We start from the raw sequence: 26,694 nt of genomic DNA, 5'->3' as shown, positions 1-26,694 counted from the left end.
GTAAAACAAAGAAGTTACAAAAAGAGGTGAGGAAGAAGGAAGAGATTGAAACCTGGGGGGGCATAAAAAACAATCATGAAGTATCTTAAAAAGATAAGAGTACACGTCTGAAGGGAATGTTCCACGAGTGGAACTAAAATAACAAAGTTCTGTTGCCAAAAAAGGGATAAAAACAAAAGAGGACTATACAATAGGTTGCACTTGGAGGAAGAAATCATTTACAATGACAACTAAAACAATAGGAACAGGGAATGATGACTGTATTAGGATCTTATTCCTCAATTTTTTTTAAAAAAGGGACAAACATTCCAAATGAAGAAACGGGCAATATGTTCCAATGGGGGCACCCTACTATTTATTTCTACCCTGGCTTACTTCCATCCTTTCCCATCCAACCCAACTGATATCTTCTTTCATTTATTTGTCCAATGATATTTTTAATAAAATAATGTTATCTGATTCAACATCTCTAAAGTGTTAAATCACTGGGAAAAAAATCTTTTTTTAACATTATCTTGACCTTACCATTTTTTGTGTGCAGCACAGCCAGGCTTGTGTGAAAGTCCATCCTAATTTCTATCTTTTTCAATTGATCTTACAAAAAAAAATCCCAGAAATTTATTTGCGAGGCAACATTGAAAAATTTGTTTATGGGTAACTGTAATGCTGCTGCGTCTACAGGGCACAGACTAATAACATGAAAAGCAGATTTTTTTTCCCATGTTAAACTAATAAAATTGCATGAAGCTGTGAGCATCTTGGCTGAAGACTATAAAGAGACAAAACTGATGACCTGTAATCACGAGCTCCCAATCTAAAGGAAACATCGTCCTCTGAGTTTCAAAAGCCTCTATTAAACCTTTTTGGCTTTTCAGCTTCAGAAAAAGTTGTCTCCATCTTTCAACTCCCTCTCATAATTACAGCTTTCAATCTCTGTTATCCTTTCAATTAATCTACAACTATGGTTTTAAGTATATCAGGTTTCCAAAATACACACTGGACCATGACTTTGCTGCCTCAACTATTGCAGACATTATAAACATTAACAGATATCGGATGAGCATAAAAATCAGCTAAAGTAAAAATGAGCAGGACAAACAAATTGGGATCAACACACAAAATCTGCTGGTGGAATTCAGCAAGACAGGCATCATCAATGGAGGGAAATAATCAGTCGACTTTTCAGACTGAGATCCTTCATCTGGACTGGATAGAAGGGGGAAAGAAGCCAGAATAAGGTGGTGGTGGGAAGAGAAGGAGTACAAGCTGGCAGTGATAGGTGAAACCAAGTGAGGGGGAATATATGTGTGGGCAGGGACGGGATATAAAGGAAGTTGGGAGGTGATAGGTGGAAAGAAGTGAAGGGCTGAAGGAGGAATCCAATAGGAGAGGACAATAGACTTTTGAAGAAGGGGAAAGAGGAAGGGCACCAGAGGAAGGTACTGGTAAGAGGTGAACCAGAATGGGGAATGGAAATAGAGAAGGGGGAGGTGGGAGAAGAAATTACCAAAGGATAGAGAAATCAATGTTCATGCTATCAAGAAAGATCATAAGGTATCTCTAAAAAGAAAACACATGAATTGTGGCTTATAAACAGAGCCACAGAATAAGGATGTCTCTACAAATTTTATAAACTATTAGTTAGACTCCAATTAGAATGCTTAGTTGTGAAAATATTTTAAGGTCATAGATAGAATCTGAATATGATGTAGCTGAGTAATAAATGAATTCCTACATCCATATTTTGTGAAGAGAATGGAGAAACTAATTCTTCATTAAAAAAAAATCACAACTTCATTTCAAAATATTGAAAACAACAATGATTTACTGAATAACAGGAATAGATTCAGATTCAGAATTATTTACATACACGGTGAAATGTATCATTTGTGTTAACAACCAACACACAAAGGATTTGCTGGGGGCAGCCTACTACTGTTGTTACATTCTCCAAAGTAGCACGTCTACAACTCATATCTAACCCTAACCCTAACTCATATCTTTGGAATACGGAAGGAAACCCACACGGTCACAGGGAGAATATACAGGCCTACTGAAGGGTTTCGGCCTGAAACGCTGAATGTACTTTCTTCCATAGATGCTGCCTCACCTGCAGAACTCCTTCAGCATTTTGTGTATGTTAAGTGCAAATGTTTTATTATTTACAAAATTCTGCTTTTGGTAAATATATCATGTTAGTCCAGTGTAAAATATGTTGTTTTATATTAGTTCTGAAATGCAATTGTATTACTGTACCTTGTTAAAGTTAAGACGAGGTTCCAATGGGTTGAGAGTATTTGCTGTTGCCGCTGCCGTCAGCTGCGCTGTGAGTGCCTGGAGTTGGACAACAAGCCCAGCATCAAGAGCCTGAAGTAGAGATGGCTGAGGTTTCTGTTGCTGCATCTGAAGGTTCTGCACCAACTGCTGGAGCTTTACACAAAGTGAAGATAACAATATTAGTTATATACAATATTGAATCTACATCAGAAATGTACCCGACATTGGAAAAAGTGTTAATAAAGCTGATAGCCAGATTCTACTACAATGTTAGGAGTGGGCTGTTTGGCACTGCCACCTCGAAGACCTGGCTATATCCTGAGCTCCCCACATCCTTTCTGTGATCTCACTGGTTTCAGCTGGGTTACCTGTTTCCTCCCACATCCTAAAAACATGATGGTAGATTAATTCACTCGAGTAAATGCTGAAATATAAGCTAATGGTAAAAAGAGTAAAGGGCAGTTGATGAGGCTATGAGAGAACAAATAATGCAGAAGTACAAGGAGAAATAGGACTATGGGATTTATTTGCTTTGCCAAGAGCTGCCAAGGACTTGGTTGATTCCTCCCCATTTTTTTTTAATAAATGTAATCATATATAGTGAGGATTAAAATTAAATCTCATTACAGATTTAAAACAAAATCAGTATAGCACGGTGGTGTCTTTGCTTGACTACAACAGGTGGAAGCTTTTTCAATGTATTAAATGCATCACTTAATTCCTGCATCTTATTAGCTTAGGAAATCTGTTTGCTATCACAGGAGTTGTAAACTAAGTATCTAATGCCTTTATTAGAATGAGTTCTTGTGTTAGTACACAATAATACGGAAGGTTTATAAGAAAATGTATTGATACAGCATTGTGCTAGAGTCTGTGTGTGTGTGTATGTGTGTGTATATATATATATGTCTCTCCCCCAAGACATTTGCATAGTTCTATCATAAATATTATTATTACAAATGGCTGGAACTAGGTTACGAACAATTAGATATAAATACATATCACTTGTTTCCAAATAAAAAAGCATTTCTCTCACTGTCCAACAATAAAAGGGAATTTTCTTTAAAGATAAACACCATTTGTATTTCAGTGCACTGAAAGACTGGGAACAAAACACTATACTTTGCAAATGTCAGCGCCTCAAACTTGATTATCTACAGACTCTGCCTAAAATACATTTAATATGCTTATTTTAAAAGTGGTTTGTTTTCAACACAGTAAATAAGCTTCACCAATTAGGAAAATGCAAATATTTTGACATTTACTTGGTTTCCAGTTTTGTCACCCACCCTAATATTTACAGAATAAAAAGGAGTACCAATTGTTTAACTGCTGTATACCTAAATACAACTGTGCAAAGTTGCAGGCACTGGGGACAGTATGCAAACTAGCCGAGACTGTAAGAGTTTCCATCCATTCAACTATTTATCTAACTAAGCAGATACAATCATTTGTATTTCAGTGCATGCATCAGGGACACAATCAAGGAATTGTGCAGGATGGAAACAGACCATTTGGCTTACTTGCCCATACAAAACAGTGGGCACCAATCCATCTTATTTCCATGTCCCAGATCCTGGTCCATTGCTTTCTCTACCTAAACAAACCAAATACTCAACGAGAAAGTTTCTTAAATGCTTCAGCTTCAACCTGAAGACATCAAATTAAGTTTTCTCATTAAAAATAAGATCCAAATGCATGTAAACTAATTTTAATGAATCAGTTGTGATTGAATTGGAATTGACTAAACCATAGTAGAATTAACAATGTTATACCTGTTGGCCTTGGGGACTCTGAAGAAGTTGCGCAACAGCAGCAATTGTATCAGAGTTAGAAAGTTGAGAGATGGAGGCCCATGCATCAGGTAAATTCTGCACCACGTTAGCTGGAGTGGCAGGTGTGGCTGGCGTTCCTAGAAAATTAAGTATATACTACTATACAAATTGTAAAGTTTACAGTTCCTGTTAATAATATTTGTAAAGCTAACAATATCACAGTGCATATATGAAATGTACTAAATGCATCGCCCACAACCGTAAATAAGAGAACTATCAGCAACCTTTGACATCACAGTTTCCAATGTAACATTCCAAATGCACCCTTAGTTTCATAGATCTGATTAAAAAAAAATATATTTTTAAATTTAGAGATAGAGCACAGCAAAGGGCCCTTCAACTCCAATGAGCCCTTGGCTCTTAATTACAGGCACTTAACCAATTAGCCTACTAACCCAGGTGTCTTTGGAATGTGGGAGTAAACTGAAGCACCTGGAGAGAACCCACACAACCACAGGGGGAACATAAAAACTCTTAACAGACAGCAAAGGTGTCTGGGAAGTCACCTATTTAGGAAGCTTGGAACTTCTTAACTGCAAGGATTTGCTTAAGCAAATATATTGGGGAGGAAAAGCATTACAGAGAGGCAAAAAAAAATTGATGTCAACAACTACCAACTCATTTACTGCAGACAAAAGAAACTTTATGATGATTGTAAAAATAAAACATCATATCCACTAAGATGCAAGTTAAAAAACCACTCTGAGCATGTGACTATTTTTCTAACAGTGCAATAACTAGACTCTCATTTGATCAAACTACACTTTGATAAGAATTTAGACATGGTAATTTCTTGCATTCAACTCTTGAAAACTAACTTTATCAAATGTTAACCTTAAATACCAACAAATACTTCTGCACACACCAACTGCATTTCATTTTACACTCAAATCATATTCAATTTGAATATGCCTTTAAATTTTAAAGCTCCCAAAAAAAATGACCAGATAAACTTCGGTAGTTAGTTGAAGGATAAACATTAAGAAAAATATCACGAAAATCCTTCTGCTACTTTTAAACAACGTACTCAGATTGGGCAGTACAAGGAATTGGGCAATCCTTTTACTACTAACTGAATTGTCAGCCTTGGGTAATGCATGCTAATAGATTTGAATCCACAAAAACTTGTGTTTTCATGGCTGATATGCTGTCAAGAAAGTATATTGTAGGAAGTTTTCAGACCACTCGGCTAGTTGCTTCATTCAAACAGGAGTTTGGGGCTGAGAGGAAAATTGGATTAGACATGATGAAATGGCAGAGCAGCCAAATGGTCTAATTCTTCTCCTATATCTTATGGTTATGGTTGGACATTCAATCTTTCTATTCCATTACTCATTTAGATGATGACTGATTTGCACCTCACTTTGAGCCTTTGGTTTGGTAACCATGAATATTCTTGCCTAGCAAAAAAGGATTAACCTAATTAGAACTGTTTAATTAACTGAACTTCAACTGTTAAAGGGTGAAAGTTCAGATTCCCACATCTTTTCTATAAAGAAATCTTATTGATATCACTCCTACATGGCCTACAGCTAATTTCAGTTATTTCCTTTGTTCTGGAATTGCTTGCTTACTGTATACCCTTGTCAAATCTCATTAGAAGTTCTTTTAGATCACTCCAAATTTTCTATGCTAAACGTAATAGAAGTTCAATGTATAAGCATAAAAAAATTGCAGTTGCTGGAAATATAAAACAAAACTTCTGGGAAAACTCAGGTCCAACAGCATCTAAGAAAAGAGAAACAGTCAATGTTTTACCACTACTCTATGTGAAGGCAAGCTCCATATTCTAATATTTTTCTGTGATACCTAATATTTATGAACCAAAGTGTTGACACTCCTAACTTCTACAAAGCAAAGCAGTCTTTTCCGAGCAGGACTGATGAACCATCATGACAGAGTTAGGAAAGAATATAAAATTTTTGTACTGATACCATGGTGACGTAATCTTACAAGGAAACAATTTACACAATGCCAAAACTAACAAAACCACTGGATTTTCTTTTAAATAGTTGGTGGAGATTAACAAGTGTAGCATGATGTGCCAACAATTATTCATATTAGAATGACTCTGTTTCCAGTTTTGTTGGGAGATAGCCAGATTCAGTCAATTGTGAGAAGATTGCCGTGGTTGGTTGAGATCAATATTCCCATGGATAGCAATTTAATCAAATCAATCTAATCCAAAGTTTCTCTGGTATCTGCAAAGTTTTTAGAAATGTGTATGTTCTTGAGTTTGAGCAAGAATATAATTAAGGTTGGCTCCAAGCTTGCACTAACATTCATTACTCACGGCACCAGAGCGTGCTGCCAACCATGGAACTGTACCTCAGCATCAATCATTGTGTTCACATGTGTACTAATAAATGAAAATTTAATATTACTTACAATAACTATGCACAAAAATAAATTATCTCTTCCTTCATTTCTCTTACACCTTTGCGTGTCCACACACACACAGAGCGTGTGTCTTGCTCTGGTTGTAGTTTTTCCGGTGAACCATCTAGTTTATCTTCTTTCATGCACAAAATTTCTGTTCTCCGTGTGCTTATCAAGTTCTTAGGTATCTGCAGTTATTGTCTTTTTAACTGATTGCACACTAACACCCTCTGATCCCAGCTCTCATCCGTGCCGGGTCTTTAACATCCCCTCCGACCTTCAACCGTCGGAGGCAGAACGCTCTGTCCTCAGTAAGGGCCTCACCTTTGTCCCCCTTCGCCCACACCTCAGCAAGTTCCGTGTTCATCATGATGCGGAACTCTTCTTCCGCCGTCTCCGAGCCTACTTCTTCGGCAAGGACTCTTCCACCCCCACCGATGTCCCCTTCTCCCGTCTTCAACCCTCCTCTTCTTCATGGACACCCCGCTCTGGTCTTCTGCCTGCTCTGGATCTCTTTATCGCTAACTGCCGATGGGACATCAACCACCTCCACTTCACCACACCTTGTTCCCATTCCAACCTCACTCCTTCGGAATGCTCTGCTCTCCACTCCCTCCGCACTAATCCTAACCTTATTATTAAACCAGCCAATAAGGGGGGGTGCTGTTGGAAGTCTGGCGTACTGACCTCTACCTTGCCGAGGCACAGCGACAACTCACAGATACCTCCTCTTATTTACCCCTCGATTGTGACCCCACAAAGGAGCACCAGGCCATTGTCTCCCACACCATCACCGACTTTATCCGCTCAGGGGATCTCCCATCCACTGCTACCAACCTTATAGTTCCCACACCTCACACTTCCCGTTTCTACCTCCTACCCAAGATCCACAAACCTGCCTGTCCTGGCAGACCTATTGTCTCAGCTTGCTCCTGCCCCACCGCACTCATTTCTGCATACCTCGACACTGTTTTATCCCTTGTTCAATCCCTTCCTACCTATGTTCATGACACTTCTCACGCTCATAAACTTTTTGAAGATTTTAAGTTCCCTGGCCCCCACTGCTTTATTTTCACCATGGATGTCCAGTCCCTATATACTTCCATCCCCCATCAGGAAGGTCTCAAAGCTGTCCGCTTCTTTTTGGATTCCAGACCTAATCAGTTCCCCTCTACCACCACACTGCTCCGTCTAGCGGAATTAGTCCTTACTCTTAATAATTTCTCCTTTGGCTCCTCCCACTTCTTCCAAACTAAAGGTGTAGCTATGGGTACCCGTATGGGTCCTAGCTATGCCTGCCTTTTTGTTGGCTTTGTGGAACAATCTACGTTCCGTGCCTATTCTGGTATCTGTTCCCCCACTTTTCCTTCGCTACATCAACGACTGCATTGGCGCTGCTTCCTGCACGCATGCTGAGCTCGTTGACTTTATTAACTTTGCCTCCGACTTTCATCCTGCCCTCCCTGGTCCATTTCCAACACATCCCTCCCCTTTCTAGATCTTTCTGTCTCTGTCTCTGGAGACAGCTTATCCACTGATGTCTACTATAAGCCTACTGACTCTCACAGCTATCTGGACTATTCCTCTTCTCACCCTGTCTCTTGCATCCCCTTCTCGCAATTCCTCCGTCTCCGCCACATCTGCTCTCAAGATGAGGCTTTTCATTCCAGGATGAGGGAGATGTCCTCCTTTTTTAAAGAAAGGGACTTCCCTTCCTCCACTATCAACTCTGCTCTCAAACACATCTCCCCCATTTCAAGCACATCTGCTCTCACTCCATCCTCCTGCCACCCCACTAGGAATAGGGTTCCCCTGGTCCTCACCCACCACCCCACCAGTCTCCGGGTCCAACATATTATTCTCCATAACATCCGCCACCTCCAACGGGATCCCACCACTAAGCACATCTTCCCCTCCCCCCCCCGCTTTCCACAGGGATTGCTCCCTACGTGACTCCCTTGTCCATTTGTCCCCCCCATCCCTCCCCACTGATCTCTCTCCTGGCACTTATCCTTGTAAGCGGAACAAGTGCTACACATGCCCTTACACTTCCTCCCTTACCACCATTCAGGGCTCCAGACAGTTCTTCCAGGTGAGGCAACACTTCACCTGTGAGTCGACTGGGGTGATGTACTGTGTCCGGTGCTCCCGATGTGGCCTTCTATATATTGGCGAGACCCAACGCAGACTGGGAGACCGCTTTGCTGAACACCCACGCTCTGTCTGCCAGAGAAAGCAGGATCTCCCAGTGGCCACACATTTTAATTCCACATCCCATTCCCATTCTGACATGTCTATCCACGGCCTCCTTTACTGTAAAGATGAAGCCACACTCAGGTTGGAGCAACAACACCTTATATTCCGCCTGGGTAGCCTCCAACCTGACGGCATGAACATCGACTTCTCTAACTTCCGCTAATGCCCCACCTCCCCCTTGTACCCCATCCATTATTTATTTTTATACACATTCTTTCTCTCACTCTTTTTCTCCCTCTGACTCTACCCCTTGCCCATCCTCTGGGTCCCCTCCCACCCCCGTCTTTCTCCCCAGACCTCCTGTCCCATGATCCTCTCATATCCCCTTTGCCAATCACCTGTCCAGCTCCTGGCTCCATCCCTCCCCCTCCTGTCTTCTCCTATCATTTTGGATCTCCCCCTCCCCCTCCAACTTTCAAATCCCTTACTCACTCTTCCTTCAGTTAGTCCTGACGAAGGGTCTCGGCCCGAAACGTCGACTGTACCTCTTCCTAGAGATGCTGCCTGGCCTGCTGCGTTCACCAGCAACTTTGATGTGTGTTGCACACTAACATGCATTAAGTTGGAGGCCATTATTGCAAGTCCATCAGGACGAGGAATCAAATATGACTGAAGAAATGAACACTGCTGAAAGGCTGCAAGAGAAATACTTGGTCCAGAGCATGAAATCACAGTACAGAAGTAAGTTTTTTGTTTAAAGCATCGCTGATACAATTGCTTGAATTTCCAGCATCTGCAGAATTCCTGTTGTTTGCTGATACAATTTGTTGTCTTTGGATAATGACACATAGATTTACATAGAAACAGAAGAGAACTGAAGGACAAAATCAGGGACCAAGAGTGAAGAATTGATTAGCACTGATTAGTAAGAGTGAACGTCGAAGTATTTTTATCAAAAGGCATGTCATATCCCCAATATTTAAAGATTCAAGATTGTTTAATATCATTTCCAGTGTACATGCGCAAAGGAGAATGAAACAATTGTTAGCCTAGAGCACAGTAAATAAAAAATAAGATAAAGATTTAAAAAAACCACAATAAATAAAAATACACAAGATTGCTTATGGACTATTTGTATGTCATAAAATGATGTTAGCCACAGGAGTGTCTGTACATAACATGCCTCTGAGAAGAAATGACAAAGTAGTGGTGGTATTGGGGGGGGAGGGGGGTTCGTGGGTGTAGTGTTGATCAGCCCTACTACTTGCAGAAAGTAACAGTTTTTGAGTCTGATGGTCCTAGCATGGATGCTACATAGCCTCTTCCCTAATGAGAGGAGGGACAAACAGTCCATGAGCAGAGTGGTGCGATCCTTCATGATTTTACTAGCCCTTCTCCCACACCTTTCAGTATACATGTCCTTGATGGTGGGTAGGCCAGTGCCACTGATGAGTTGGAAAGTTTGACAACCTGTTGTAGAGCCTTCCTATCTGCCACAGTGCAGTTTTTGTACCATGCAGTGATGCAGCATGTTAGGATACTCCCAACTGCACATCTGTAGAAGGATGTGTGTATAGATGTGTATGGTCCAGCTCTCTTCAGTATCATCAGACAGTCAAGGCAAATAGAGAAAATGTAAAAGATCAATTGACCAAAACTGATCTTTGCAGTGGTACCTATCTACTGCTCAAACATATGACTAATATCAATGAGATGTTTGGGCACGACTAGTCTTCACACCCAATTAAATAACTACAGATCATATTAATGTCACGTACATCACAGCACAACATTTTCATGTTTACATGAAAGATTAGTCCAGAAAGTCAGATCACTTGGAACCCAGAGTGTGGTAACCAGTATGATACTAAATTGGCTCGGTGGAAGAGTCAGAAGATGCAATAGAGTGTTGGATGTTTTTCCAGACTGTAGGTCCAGGACCAATGGTGTGCCACAGGGATTGGCAGTGAATCCACTGTTGTTTGTCATCTACATTAGCAATGTGAATGAGAAATAGTTGGCATGGTTACTAAGTCTACAGATGATACCAAAATTTGTGGTACAATGGACAGTGATCAATTGGCAAAGTGGGCCAAAGAATGGCGCTATAGTAGGAAAGTGGTTAGCACCATGTTATTACAGCTTGAGTTCTTCTGGCATTCAATTCCGGCACTGTTCTGTAAGGAATCTTACAGATTCCTTGTTTTCTACAGTGCTCTGGTTTCCTCCCACAGTGCAAAGATGTATTGGGTAAGTTAATTAATCATTGTAATTGCCCCGTGATTAGGTCAGAGTTAATCGGGGTTGTGGAGTTGCTGGGGTGGCGTGGCTCAAAGGACTGGAAAGACCTACTCCGCGCTGTACTGCTATATAAAATAAAACTTGGACAAGTGCAAGGTGTCGCATTTTGGCAAGTTAAACCAGGGCTGGACTTGCACAGTAAATGGTCGGGCCCTGGAGCATACTGTAGAACAGAGACCTGGTGGTCAGGTACATGATTCTCTGAAAGTAGAAACACAGGAAGAATGGGTGGTGAAGAAGGCATTTGGTGTGTTTGTCTTCATAAGTCAGGTCACTGACTAAAGGAATTGTGATGTTGATTTAAACATCAACATTTAAAAGGCACTAAGACAATATTTGGATAAGACAGGTTTAGGGAGATATGGGCTAAAGGCACATGGGACTTGCTTAGGGAGGTGAAGGGCCTTTTTCTGTGCTGTAGAACTGTGACTCCACTCCTTAGTATCACTCATCGCCAACTTTCCCTAGTTTTGCTGAAACTAGAGACTACAGATGCTGGAATCTGAAGCAAACAAAAACAAGCAAACCCCTGCAGAAACTCAGCAATTAGAGCAGCACCTGTGGAGGAAACAGGAAGTCAGGATTTCAGATTAAGACTGTCCTACTGGATATTTAGTTCCCTACACACATACTGTTCTAATTCCTACTGGGGTTGGGGGGGGTGTGGGTCAGTGGTACTTAACAATGCCTTTGGGAGATCAATAAGTTAGCAATTTTGTTCCAGTTGCATACTGAGTACCATGTGATGTACTAGTGCAATTCTGAATTTGACCAAAATAATGTTTCTCCCAGAACTATCATTCCTGATTCCGGAAACTGAAGGTGAATAGTGTTGTTGCCCCAATACAGTTACAAGAAAAGGTTTGTGTACCCTTTTGCAATTACCTAGCTTTCTGAATTAATTACTCATAAAATGTGGTCTGGACTTCATCTAAATCACAATAATAGACAAAGATAATCTGCCTAAAATAGTAATAAATGAAGAATTGTACTTCTTGTCAATACTGAGTACACCATCTAAACAATCACCGTCTAGGTTCAAAAAAGTATGTGAACCTCTAGGGTAATGCCATCTACAAAAGCTCTTTAGAGTCAGGTGTTCCGATCTATGAGATGAGATTCAAGGTGTAGGTTGTACAGGTGCCCTGCCCTATATAAAAAAAGACACACTAAGTCAGGTTACCGACAGAGCCTACAAGGAAGATCTGTTTATGTGCACCATGCCTTGATCCAAACAATTTTCAGCAGACCTTATAAGCAGATTTGTAAAGATGCATGAAGCTGGAAAAGGCTACAAAAGCATTTCCAAACACTTGAGTGTTCATCAGTAAACAGTAAGAGAAATCGTCTGCAAATGAAAGAAATTCAATACTATTGCTGCTCTCCCTAGGAATGGGCGCCCTGCAAAGATCATACCAAGAGCACAACATGCAATGCTGAAGGAGGTGAAAAAGAACCCAAGGATAACAGTAAAAGACCTGCAGAAAAACACAACATGAATGATGTTCATGAAAGGACACCACAGAGGAAACCACTAGCCCAAAAAAAAAGACATTGCTACACATCTCAAGTTTGCAAAAGACCACCTGGATGTTCTACACCACCTTTGGGACAATATTGTGTGGACAGATGAGATAAATGTTGAACCTTTTGGCAGAAATGCACACTGCTATGTTTGGAGGAAAAAAGGGCACTGCAAACCAACACCAAAACTTTATCCCAACTGTGAAGCATGGTGGATGGAGCATCATGGTTAGGAGCTGCTTTACTGCCTCATGGTCTGGACAGCTTGCAATCGTCGAGCTAACAATGAATTCAAAATTGCATCAAGACATTTTACAGGAGGATGTCAGTCCATCACCTGAAGCTTCATAGAAGTTGGATGATGCAACAAGCAATGATCCAAAACACAAGATTAAGTCAACAACTGAATGGTTTAAAAAGAAGAAAATTTGTGTTTTGGAATGGCCAAGTCAGATTCCAAACCTTAACCCAATGGAGATGCCGTGGCATGACCTAAAGAGGGCTGGTTCATGCAAGGTAACCCAGAAATATCAATGAACTGAAACAGTTTTGTATGGGGGATGGCCTAAAATTCCTCATCGCCATTGTGCAAGTCTGTTCAGCAACTACAGGAAACATTTGCTGTAGGTTATTGCTGCTAAAGGAGGTTCTACCAGTTATTAAATACAAGAGTTCACATAGTTTTTCCACTGTGAATAATTAAACAATGTGTTCAATAAAGAAATCAAAAGTACAATTGTTTGTGTGTTCTTGGATTAGGCAGATTGTGTTTATCCATTACTGTGACAGGTGAAGATCATACAGAAAACCAGGTAATTACAAAGGGTGCACATACTTTTTCTTGCAACTGTATTTTTCATTTTGCTATTGTGTTATATTAAGAATTTGGGGGAACAGAAAGCCTCCTTAAAGATCAGTATATATGGAGACACAGTGAGGTCTTAAAAGAATATTTAGCATCCATATTTACAGTGAAAGACATGGAAGTTAGTAAGTTCAGGGAAGGGATAAGTGATATCCTGGAACATAATCAGCATTACAAAGAAAGTAATGCTGGAGGTCTTAAGGCACAAACATGGATAAATCCCTAGGACTTGACCAGATGTATCCTACAATATTTTGGGAAGCAAGGGAGGAAATTGTTAGAGCCCCGGTAGAGACTTTTCATCAGCCACAAGTAAGAAACCATAAGACTTGAAAATAACCAATGTGATTTTTATCTAAGGACAGCAGGGATAAGCCAGGGAACCACAGGCTGCTGAGCTATACATCAGTGTGAAAGTCATTGGAAGGGATTTTAATACACAGGATTCATTTGCATTCAGAAAGAAAAGGACTGACCAGGAGTTTGCCAGCATGGTCTTGTGTGTGGGAAATCATGTCTTACGAATCTGAGTGAGTTTTTTTTTAAAACAAGGTGGCCATGAAGATTGATGAGAACAAAGCAGCAAATTTCATCTACAGGGCCTTTAATAGGCACCACAAGTTAGGCTGGCCTGCAAGGTTAGATCACATGGATCCAGGGTAAGCTTGCCAACTGGGTAGCAGTGGAGGGTTGTAATGTACACCGTGAATGGTGTTACTGAATAGAGAGACCTTGATGTACCAGTAAATGGCTCCCCAAAAACGTGAACCCAGGCAGACAAGTTGTGAAGAGAGGGTATCGCGTGCTTGTCTTCATCACCTGAGAATTACTACCCATTGTGCTTTCCCCTATTTCTTCTTCACCTTTCCTGCCTATCACCTCCCTGCTTCCCCTCCCCCACCACTTTATCTTTCTCCTTACTGGTTTTTCACCTGATACCTACCAGCCTTCTCTTTCCCACCCTCCCCCCACCTTCTTTATAGAGCCTTTCCCTCTTCAGTTCTGACGAAGGGTTCCAGCCCGAAACGTTGACTGATCATTTCCACGGATGCTGCCCGACCTGCTGAGTTCCTCCAGCATGTTGTGGGTGTTCCTGAGTATTAAGTGTTTGTTAGACCACATTTGGAGAATTGCGTGTTCTGGATTCCACCCAAGATGAATGTCATTAAGATAGAGCGCAGACAAGATTCACAAGGATATTGCTGGGAGTGAGGGCTTGAGTTACAAGGAGAGATTCGACAGGCAAGCTCTCTTTTCCCAGAAGTGAAAACCAAGAGGTAACACAAGAGGTATATAAAATTGAGAGACCTAGATAGAGTGGATAGTCAAGAATTTGTCTCCCATGGTAAGGGTACCTAAAGCTAGAGGACAGGGATTTAAAGAGGATCTGAGAAGTAGCAACACAAAGAGTAGCTAGTATCTAGAACGAACTGCCAGAGGACTGGTGAAGGAGGTAGGGACAGAATTAACCTTTAAGATGAATCTGGACAAGTGACTGAATGAACAAGACATCGAGGGTTATGGAATTAATGTAGACAAGTTGGATTAGTATAGAATAGGCATGATGGTCAGTACGGATGTGGTGGACTAAATGACCTGTTTGCATACCGAAAAATGAAAAATACTCAACAGCAACATTGGGGACCAAGCATTCTGATTGTCTGGTATCTCATCCATCATTATAATCATTCATTCCCTTCAGCACCAGTGCATCACTGCGAAGGTCTATACCATTTAAAAACACTGCAGTTTATCACATCAGCTACTGTCACAACACCTAGCAAACATACAGCTTCTACCTTGAAGAACGATAAGTATAAATGATGCATAGAAGCACTGTCACGAAGCTACACACCATTCTATCTCCATTTCTTCACCTCCACTGTGTCCAAAGCCTGGAACTCCCCAGCCAAAACCATTAAGTAGTACCTCCACCAAGCAGACTGCAGTGGAACCTGGGGGCTCATCAACCCCTTCTCAGTGGCATTAAGGGTTGGATAATATATTGCCAGCCTTGCCAGAGCACAGACCCTGAAAAGTAAATACAAACATCTTTTCTCTTCTGGTTGAGGTGCTAAAATTGTCAATCCCCTTTCTCAGTGGAGAAAAAAATAGGCTGGTAAGATGCAACACAACTGAATTTGACCACGGAGGTAGCTAGATCTCATGCTGATGGTAATCTTATTTTTAAACCAGAAGATTTGAGAGTTGACGCATTATTTTGCAGATCTGGGGAAACGGACTGATAACTCCAGTGTAGTAAAGCTTCAGTGTATTAAATCTCTGAGAAATATGAATAACTAAATTCAGCTTTTGTTATGAAAAATGACTGTTGTTGACAAAAACATATCACCTGAGCAGCAACACAGACAAAGTGCTGGAGAAACTCAGCAGGTTAGGCAGTAGCGATGGAGAGGAATAAACAGTCAACGTATTGGGCTGAGTAGACCCTTCATCAAGACTGGAAAGGAAGAAGGATGAAGCCAGAATAAGGTGGAGGGAGGGGGAAGGAGTACAAGCTGGCAGGTGACGGGTGAAACAAAGCGAAGGAGAAGGTGGGTGGGTAGGTGGGAGAGGAGGGATTGAAGAAGCTGGGAGCTGATCGGCAGAAAAGGTAAAAGGTTAAAGGAAGGGGAATCTGATAGGGGTGGACAGTGGACCATGGGAGAAAGGGAAGGAGGAGGGGCATCAGAGGAAGGCGATGGGCAGGTGAGAAAAGACAGGGTAAGGAGGAGCCAGGATGAGGAATGGAAAAAGAGGTGTGTGAGGGGGAAATTAGAGAAATTGATGTTCATGCTATCAGGTTGGAGGATACCTAGATGAAATATGAGGTGTTGCTCCTCCATGTGTGAGAAACACTGAAGATCCAGGTGTGAGAAAGAAGTTATAATATGCTATTAGATTTGGCCAGTGCTATTCAGTTTCTGAAATTCTTTTATCAATGGAGAAAAACACATAAATTTTTGTGCACTCCTCAGCAATGCTTTTTATAAAAGCATAACCATAAATGAAATGAGTTACAGAATTCTGCACTGCCTTATTTGGAGCAATATAGATGGTTGGCCTGCATTCATACTGCGCTATTAAAGAAATTAACACCATCTTAAAAGATATATTTAACAAAATTGATTATTTGGAAAAGTTTAAAAGCCTTGCACGGTGCTTTTGTCAGTAATTTTATGTGACTTATTTTTGTCAGCATATTTAACACTTAGCAATGTGTATAGTATATCCTAACTACATTGTCCTACACAGAAAACTTACCAGGCACTTTGCAGCAACAGACATTTTGAAGGAATTTATCAAAAGAGAGCAAAGATGTATCAGTTTAGGAAGTAAGTTTGAAAGGATAAACATATTAGTGTGAAAGATAAACATATTAGTGACACAGGAAAGAGCTATTTAAGGGATTCAAATAATGCAATTCACGGAGCTCAAAAGATTGCAAAATACTTCTACCAAATCAGAACAAGAGTGCTCAGAACTTTATGGTTTTCAATGTTAAAGCAAAAATAAAAAGATTCACCAACTTTAGCAACAAAGTCAACAAGCTCAAAAAAGTGGAATGAAAATCTAAATACCAAGGAAATCATAGATATAACCTGCTTCTTGCAACCATACTAGAAATCTTTTTTTGAGTACAGGATGACATCTGTGTTTGGAAAAGAATTAGCCAGAGTAGTCTTGCATTCTAGCTGCCTCCATTTCAAAAGAAAATAAGCCCAGCTTACACACACAAAAAATGCTGGTGAACGCAGCAGGCCAGACAGCATCTATAGGAAGAGGTACAGTTGACACTTCGAGCTGAGACTCTTCGTCAGTCCTGACGAAATATCGACTGCACCTCTTCCTATAGATGCTGCCTGGCCTGCTGTGTTCACCAGCATTTTTTGTGTGCGTTGCTTGAATTTCCAGCATCTGCAGATTTCCTCGCGTTTGTCCAGCTTATCAATTTTTTCCACAGAGTTAAAAATTTTAAGATACAAAACCATCAGCATCATTACTCTTCTAACACTCTATTGAAAAATTGACAGTAGTACTCCAAATGTAACCATTTGTTAAAAAATGGCATTCATAACCTATTTAGCATTAGCTGCTGCTTAGTTGGTAACATCAGCTCCTCTGAGTTAGAAAGCTGTATCAAAGCAATTCAGTACACTGATATAGCCTAAAACAATGAAAGAAGTGCTGTCCTTTAGATGAGATATTAAGGGTTTGATGGAGGGAAAGGATAACCTCATTTCTTAAAAATTTTGATTCTACCTGAATTCACTTAATCAGTTTGAGACTTCCATCATATCTGACAAAGGGTTTCAAATCAAAACATAAATGCTATTTCTCTTTCCACAGTTTCTCTGTTCTCTGGTTTGTTGATTATATTCAGCATTTTGCTTTTATTTTACATTTCTAAAATCTACGGCTTTAATTGTTTTTTTTGATTAATGTTGTTTTATATTTCTGACCAAACTACTAATGCCCATCAGTATTTGTGCCATTGGCAAACTTAGATATATGGCTCTCTGTGTTATCTAATTCATTAATAAATGTAGTGAATACTTGCTGCAACAAGTATATTTAGAGCGTCGGTGTTTGTTTCCTTTATGTACTTCACTTGCCTTGAATTTCATATTTTTTAAACTAAAACATCTTATGTAAAAGTAATTTGTTCTTGAAGATAATTATTTTATTCATTAATTATACATTTCATTAAGTTTACATTAATGGTTGTAAGACAAGTCTGATTTGCAACTTACTTTTTCTTGCATAAATAATGCAAAATCACAAAATTACTAAACCAAAAAATACTCTAAAACTTTTAGAAAAATTCTACATTTTCCTCGCATTTCCTCTAAAATCATGAAGTATTAAGAGATTTATATAAGGTGAGTGGCATTTTTGAAGTAAAAAGTTCTTGCTTATGTTAACTTTAATAAATCCAGCACCAGATGCTATTTGCTGGAACTTCAGGGCTCAGCATTTTTTAAAATCCATTTTAATATCCAAAGTGTTCCATATTGGACTCTATTCAAAGCTTCATTATCAATGCTTATAAAAGACAACCTAAACTAAAACTTGCAATACAAGGCAAGAAAATTATCTTCACATCTACAATACAAGAGTACTCTAAGATTGAGGCAAGAGTTGTCTATCAGTGAGGAACTGTGATAATATTCTAGTTCCATGAAACAAGTAAATAAATTTGATTTTTTTTGGCAAAACAAATGCAACTTCTTACCCATATCATTATTAAAGCTATAAATACACAGCAAGGACCATTTGGAATACTGGAATCGACACTAAATTCTTCCACTTTTGCTCTTAAATTAATTAGAAGTTTGACTGTGCTTCAGGTGAACACTTCTAATTTCTCATATACCTTCTGTGATATTCTACTTGCTGGCATTTCTTTGATATGCCTCAGGATATTTTACAGTGTTACAGGCACTATATAAATGCAAATTAATATCTTGGCTGATCTATGTCTCATCTCAGTTTATCCACCTTCATTTCCAGTTTCCCCTGATACTTTTACTTTGGAAAAATGACCATCAGCTTGAAATATTAATCGATCCAGCCTTTGAGGAGAATTCTAATTTAAAAATGTGCCCTTTATTTTACAGTAGGTCCTTTCAGCCACAGCACCTCCAGCAACATCCAACAAAACCAATTAACCCCAACCTAATCATGGAGAAATTACAATGACCAATTAACCTACACGATATGTCTTTGGATGGTGGGAAGAAACTAGAGGACCCAGAGAAAACCCATACATTCCATTAGTGTATGTACAGAGACTCTGCTACAGAACAGCACCGGAATTGAACTCTGAACTCCAGACGTCTCCAGCTGTAATAGCACGGCGCCAACCGCAATGCTATCATATAACTTTTCAAAAAAGACTTTCTAAGATTACATCCTGATATTCTTCATAGATGCAAGGGAACAAAATTTTATGATTTTTTATTAGTACTGTGAACTATCTACAAGGAAATTCAAAATTGTTCATTGTTTAATACTTCAGGTAGCACTATCAATTTGGAGAATCCATGCAGTATCACATCCAAGTTCAAAATAGATTTTTTTGAGCTGTGGTGCCTAGAAAACACTGCATTATTTGAAGCAGAAACTGCTTAGTTTTGTACACCTTCATAAAGATACTTGAATGCTTATAGATCCGTGCACCACCTTTTAATGAGTTTTGTGTATGAAATACCCAAATTCTCCGGTATTCTTATTCCCATACATTTAACAAAATAACCTAAATATGCACCAAACTCAAAGTGACTCTCACAATTCAGGCATATTTATGTACAAGAGGGGAAATAAATGCCTGTCTAGCCAGACACATATATACCTTGTGAGGCATATATAAAACAAGAAAATACTTGCAAAATTCTGCTTCAAAAGTTATTGCAGCCACTATCAAGACTGTTTTGATGGAAACAAAAATTAGTTGAAGCTGCTCTACAATGTCAATTTAATTAGGTAGATTGTCAAGTTTGCACTTACAAGCCAGTGAAAAAGTTTTTGTTTTGCACTAAACTTGTATTGTAAATGACACTAATCTTGTTTTTACATATTCTCATTATTTGTTGCTATTTATTTATATTCGTCTTCTGCACTTTAGTTGATCTTTCTTCGATCCAGTTGTTGTTATTCTATAGATTTGCTGAGTATGACAGATGGAAAATTAATCTCAGGGTTGTATATGGTGATATATATGTACTTTGATAACAAATTTACTTTAAACTTATGTAACATCCTGGGAAAGGTTTCGCTGCTAACGTAATGGTCTTTCTGTAAAGCAGTATTTGGGTCACGGTTAGAGATAATGGGTGCTTTGGAATGTGAGCCATCCAATCAAGGGAGTGCGCTTTCCTGTTATGTGCCTGTCACCGGGGTGAACTGGGTGTTTTGTTCGGTGGGAGATGAAGGAAGACGATGGCGGAGAGAAGAGGCCATAGGACTTGACCCGGGGAGTGAGGTCATGATTCGATGAAGCCCAGGGAGACTGAAGGAGGATTGGTGAAGGGGAAACAACTCGTGTACATTAAAATAGGGCCTTTTGTTCTTTTTCGCTATTTCTTTACTAACCCTTTAGTCTAATTTGAAATTGTTAATTGCATGTGGTGTACTGTCTGTTATTTCATGATACTTATTTGTAACAGGGTAACAAATCATGCAGCATCCACACACATGGGGTTTCGGATGGGCTCGCACCTCAATTTCACACGTTTGGCGGGGCCAGAGATTGTCTTCCCTAGATTTATGCAGCCGACGGAACCAGCGTGTTCCACTTAAATAATTATTAAGTAAACTCAACAAATCCCCTGCCCTTCATTTGGCTTGCTTTTAATGACACAAGTCCAGTTTCCTTGACCAGGCTGTAATACGATTGGTGTTCTAAAGAAATATGGCTATGAAATGAAAAAGAGAGGAAATAAATGAGGTATATAGTATACTTTTTAAACACACTCTCCAAGTGAGTTCACTATGAACTCTATTTCACACTATTTCTGCAAGAATGGGAATTGTAAGATTAAGAACAGCTTTGTCACATATACAAGGTTATACAGTGAAATCTGTTGTTTGCGTCAAATCAAATCAAATCAAATCAGCGAGGATTGCGCTGTGCAACCCACAAATGTCACCATGCTTCTGGTGCCAACACAGCATGAACTCTTAACCACAATTCTTTGGAATGTGAGAGGAAACTGGAGCACCAGGATGAAACCTTCACAGTCACAGGGAGAACAAACTCCTTACAGGCAATGATGGGAATTGACACATACATAGATACATACATACACACACACATCATCAGTTAGGCTGGCATTACTACAGGCAATGGAAACCAAGAAAAATAAATTACAAGTGCATGCAAAAACTGCCAACTATTAAGATTCAAGTTCCAAATTATTTTGAGTTCCACTTAATCAATAAATATTAATTTGTGCTGCTGCTGTAAGACTGCTACCTGGTGTGTTGCTGCTCACAGTTGCTGCAGTACTGGCAATAGCAGGGGTAACAGAGGGCGGTGGAATCCCTGTTGCCAAATCCAGAAGTGGCTGTATGACCTCACTTTTGAATACACCATTCTTCTGCCACAGGTTCAGTACCCGCACCACTTTGCTCTGTAAAATACACATCGATTGGTCATTAGATTGCACTAATAACCAGCAGCTTGACTATTTCATACACATTGAAATACGAGGAAATTCTTTTTTTCAAATGAACCAAAACCATTGATAAAGTTTGGAATTTTTATTTTAAAGAAATTTGTTATAAAACAGTAAAATTGGCATGTCCTTCCTATGGCTTGTTTGAATTGTTATTTTTGTGGAGGTTGAGGAAAGGGGCAAAAAAAACTATACTGCAGAACCGAATGAAGAGTCTCCTGAGTGATCAGATCAGGAAATTAAAAACCTTTGCACACTGGTTTATAAGAGAATTCTGTTTATTGTAACCAAATTTGTTCTGTAAGTCTTACATGGTTAACACCAAAATCCAAATCCACACTAAAAAAGTGTTTTTTGGGTGCTGAGGTAATATGACTTCTAGCCTGTTATTGGCCTTCTGAGAAACTATTAGCCCTACAAAAAATAATTCAAATATAAGAACATTTTAAAGTTTGTCCGTTGGAAACCAAATAAGACCACTGCCATTAAAGGTGCAAACACAAGAGATTCTGCAAGATGCTCGAAATCCAAAGCAACACACTCAAAATGCTGAGAGAACTCAGCAGGTCAGGCAGCATGTATGGAAATGAATAAACAAGTTAACATTTCAGACTGAGACCCTTTCTCAGGACTGGAAAAGGGGGAAGATGCCAGAATAAACAAATGGGGGGGAGGGAAAGAAGGACCAGCTAGAAAGTCACAAATAAAGCTAGGTAGATGGGAAAGGCAAAGGGCTGGAGAAGGAGGAATCTGATAGAAGAGAGTGGACCATGCAAGAAAGGGAAGGAGGGGCACCAGGAGGAAGTGATAGGCAGGTAAAAAGAAGAGGCAAGAGGACAGAGTGGGAAATAGAAGAGGGAAGGGGGTGGGGAAGAAAAACTATCGAAAGGAGAAACGGCATCAGATTGGAGGCTACCTATATGGAATGAGGTTATGCTTGTCCACCATGAATGGCCTCATCATGGCAATAAGGGGAGGCCATGCACCAATATGTCAGAATGGGAATAGGGATTGGAATTAAAATGATTGGGCACCAAGAAATCCCACTTTCAGGTGAATAGAGCAGAGGTGCTTGACAAATCAGTTACCCAGCTTACATCGGGTCTCACCAATGTAGAGGCGGTCACATTGGGAACAGCGGCTACAATAGATCAGTGGTCCCCAACCTCCAGGCCGCAGACCGATATACATTGCCGCGAAGAATGCAGTGGTGCAGCGATTGCCGATTGTGTTGCCTCTGATCTGGGCCGACATCTACGTGCTGGGCGGCTCCTAATCAATTAGCTTATTTATTCAGGCTTTTTTTCTTCAAAGTGCGCTGGGTGCGTTCCGACTACCGCTGCACCACTGCATTCTTCGCTGCAATGTATCGGTCCGCAGCCCAGAGATTGGGGACCACTGCAACAGATGATCCCAACAGATTCTCAGGTGAAGTGTTGCCTCATCTGGAAGACAATTTGGGGTCCTGAATGGAGGTAAAGGGAGAGGTGAATAGGCAGGTAGAGCATTTCTGTAATTTGCAGGGTTTATATGCCAGGAAGGAGATTAGTGGAGAGGGACAAATGGATAGGAGTATCATGAAGGAAGTGATCCCTATGGAACAGTTAAGATGTGTTTGGTGGTAGGATCCCATTGAAGATGTCGGAAGTTGCAGAGAACCATGTGGTGGATGCGAAGACTCATAGGGTGGTGAGGACAAGAGGAACTCAATCCGAGGCAACAGGAAGACTTGGTGAGCATGGATGACTGGGAGATGGAGGAGATGCAGGTGACAGAAGTGTCAATAGTGGAGGAAAGGAAGGTTGAATCCTGGGAACAAATGCAGTAGAAATGAAGGAAATGAAAAAATAGATTAGCATTTGTGCAGGAGAAAGGGTGGGAAGAGGTAGTCAAGATAACTATGGGAACTGGTAGGTTTCTAAAAGTTGTCAGCTAACAGTTTGTCTCCAGAGATGGAGAAAGATCAAGAAAGGGGAGGGAGGTGTCAGAAATGGACCAAGTGAATTTAAGGACAATGTGGAAGTTGGAGGCAAAGTTGATGAAATTGATGCGCTCAGCACTGGTGCATGAAGCAGCACCGATGCAATTGTCAATGTAACACCGGAAGAGTTGGGGAGAATTCCCTGGGAAGGCTTGGAACATGGGCTGTTCTATGTAGCCAATGAAAAGGAAGGCATATCTGGGACCCACGTGGGTGTTCATGGCTACTCTGTGGGTTTGGAGGAAGTGGAAGGAGCCGAAAGAGAAATTGCTGAGAGTGAGGACCAGTCCTGCAGACAAAGGAGGGTGGTGATGGAGGGGAACAAGTTGGGTCTCTTGTTGAGAAAGAAGAAGAGAGCTTTAAAAGGTACAAGTCACATAACTCCAACGTCTTACAGAATAAAAGCACTGTTTGACATTGAACTGAGCAACACACAACAGGAAAAACTCCAGTTTCAAAATTATGTATTGCGTAAGCTGATTCGCTACGTTTAAGCATGATACAATAAATAAGAGTTGGGATGATAGCAAGTAGAAAATATCTAACTAGTCCCTCCTTGCTACGTCCAACTACTGCCAGAGACTGTATTAATGTTGTTATAATAAGTTAAGCTTTTATAGCCAACTTGACTGGAGAAGATCCAGAAGATACATATGCATATATAATTAAATACTCAGTAAAAAAATGGAAACCCTTAAAATCAGTTTTGGATATGACTGATATAGAAATAATGGAATCCAAATACTGTACAAAATACCTAAATGTATCACTCATAAGGAATTTAGGAAGTACTGTATCTTTTTTTTACAATAAGTTACAAGAACATGGAACAAATTGTCATATGGAATAATTACGTAGACAAAATTCATGCATTTAAGGACAAATGTGAACAAGAGAGAAAGTGGCAACTCTGTAATGCTACATTGGGATCCTAGAACATTTGTAAGGTTGCGCAAGGCAGGAAAGCATTTTGATTTAGTAAATTAATCCTTGCCAGACACAGCGGTATTACAACTGAAAGTTGGACAGACATTAATAGAAATGTATGTGTAACTGAGTGACAATTACTGTCAGTGACAAGAGGGAAACTTTTAAAAATGCCATCATTGTAAAATATCATTTCACACAGAAATTGTTTAGAAAGAACAGTTCAATCTGACCAACATTAAACTGTGTCAAGTGTTTGACTTTAGGTTGAGTCTGGACATGTGTGCTCAGAGGTACTATGAAACTAAGAAAACTACTGGTTTTCCAACTCTGCAGACAGCAAATGATAAGACATTTCCTTTCCATTTCTTTAACAACCTCTGTAACTTTCTCTTCGGACTGCTAGAAGAGTGAAAAACTATGGGAGCCTAGTGGAACTATAGGAATATTGTATATTCCTAAGAAAATATCCACCTTACTAAACAGTCCTAGACCTGGTGCATTATAGCAAAGTAAAAGTTGATTCAATGCTGATATCAGTGTCATCAACTAGAATTTGGAATAGTAATGAGCTTTAATTTCTTTTTTTTAATATAGGATTTAATATGAAGCTGCACAGCAGATGAAGCAGAAAAATGTTGAGTTGTTGAAATGTTGGATATCTAAATAACTAGCGCTGAATGTACCTACTTTATGCTGGAACAAATTCACCACATGGCATAAGTTTTACAGTTATGTAACACCCACAAACAACATTCATCTGATAGTCGAAATATCCAGGGGGGAATAAATGCATGTGCAGTTGCAAGAAAAAGTTTGTGAATCCTTTGCAATTACCTGGCTTTCAGCATTAATTACTCATAAAATGTGGTCTGATCTTCATCTAAGTCACAATAGTAGACAAATACAATCTGCCTAAACTGATAACAATGTTAGTTTTCACACCTTTATTGAAAACATTGTTTCATCATTTACAGTCTAGGTTGGAAAAAGTATGCAAACCCTTGTACTTAGTAAATGGCAGAACCTTCTTTAGCAGTAATAACCTCCACCAAACGTTTCCTGTAGCTGCTGATCATACTTGCACAACAGCAAGGAGGAACTTTAGACCATTCGTCCATACAATACCGTTCTGGTTAATCAATATTTCTGGGATACCTTACATGAACAGCCCTCTCTGGGTTATGCCACAACATCTCCATTGGGTTAAAGTCTGGACCCTGACTTGGCCATTCCAAAACACGGATTTTCTTCTTTTTAAACCATTCTGTTGTTGATTTACTCTTGTGTTTTGGATCATTGTTTTTTTTTGCATCATCCAGCTTCTACTACTACCCTTACATTCTCCTGTAAAAATGTCTTGATACAATTTTGAATTCATTGTTCCCTCAAACTACTGGAAAGGATTCTTAAGGATAGGATCTGCGAGCATTTGGAGAAGTACAGTCTACTCAAGGATAGTCAACATGGCTTTGTGAAGGGAAGGTCGTGCCTCACGAGCCTGAGTTTTTTTGAAGAGGTAACAAAAGAAATTGATGAGGGTAGGGCGGTAGATGTGGTCTACATGGATTTTAGCAAGGCATTTAACAAGGTCCCCCAGGAGAGACTCATCCAGAAAGTCATGAGGCATGGGATCAGTAGTTCCTTGGCTGTTTGGATAAAAAAAATTGGCTTACAGGAAGAAAGCAGAGGGTAGTAGTGGAAGGAAAGTATTCTGCCTGGAGGTCAGTGACTTGTGGAGTGCCGCAGGGATCTGTCCTGGGACCCCTGCTCTTTGTGATTTTTATAAATGACCTGGATGAAGAGGTGGAAGGATGGGTGAGTAAGTTTGTGGATGACATGAAGATTGGAGGAGTTGTGGATGGAGCTGTAGGTTGTCGAAGGTTACAAAATGATATAGACAGGATGTAGAGTTGGGCAGAAAAGTGGCAGGTGGAGTTCAATCCAGATTAAGTGTGAGGTGATGCATTTTGGAAGGACAAACCAGAAGGCTGAGTACAGGGTTAATGGTCGGTTACTTAAAAGTGTGGATGAACAGAGGGACCTTGGGGTTCAAATCCATACATCCCTCAAGGTTGCTGCACAGGTTGATAGGATAGTTAAGAAGGCCTATGGGATGTTAGGCTTCATTAATAGGGGGATTGAGTTCAAGAGTAGAGAGGTCATGTTGCAACTCTACAAATCTCTGGTGAGACTACACTTAAGAGTATTGTGTTCAGTTCTGGTCAC

At 40.0% G+C, this 26,694-nt stretch overlaps 1 protein-coding gene across 3 annotated transcripts in view; it reads right to left on the bottom strand.

The window, feature by feature from the left end:
• The window catches only part of scaf8 (SR-related CTD-associated factor 8), a 237,750-nt gene that overhangs the window by 125,754 nt on the left and 85,302 nt on the right, over positions 1 to 26,694 (bottom strand). For all 3 annotated transcript variants that reach the window (XR_010018938.1, XR_010018940.1, XM_063056008.1), the window contains exons 5-7: positions 21,356 to 21,512; positions 4,053 to 4,189; positions 2,257 to 2,430 (exon numbers count right to left, since the gene is read on the bottom strand). Coding sequence is in view for 1 of the 3 variants with exons in the window: in XM_063056008.1 (XP_062912078.1) it covers positions 2,257 to 2,430; positions 4,053 to 4,189; positions 21,356 to 21,512 (468 nt within the window). In the remaining 2 variants the exon portion in view is untranslated. The remainder of the gene's footprint in view (positions 1 to 2,256; positions 2,431 to 4,052; positions 4,190 to 21,355; positions 21,513 to 26,694) is intronic.

The sequence above is a fragment of the Mobula hypostoma genome, chromosome 8 (assembly GCF_963921235.1).
Source record: "Mobula hypostoma chromosome 8, sMobHyp1.1, whole genome shotgun sequence".
NCBI lineage: Eukaryota > Metazoa > Chordata > Chondrichthyes > Myliobatiformes > Myliobatidae > Mobula > Mobula hypostoma.
This window is presented reverse-complemented; position numbering and strand designations above follow the sequence as displayed.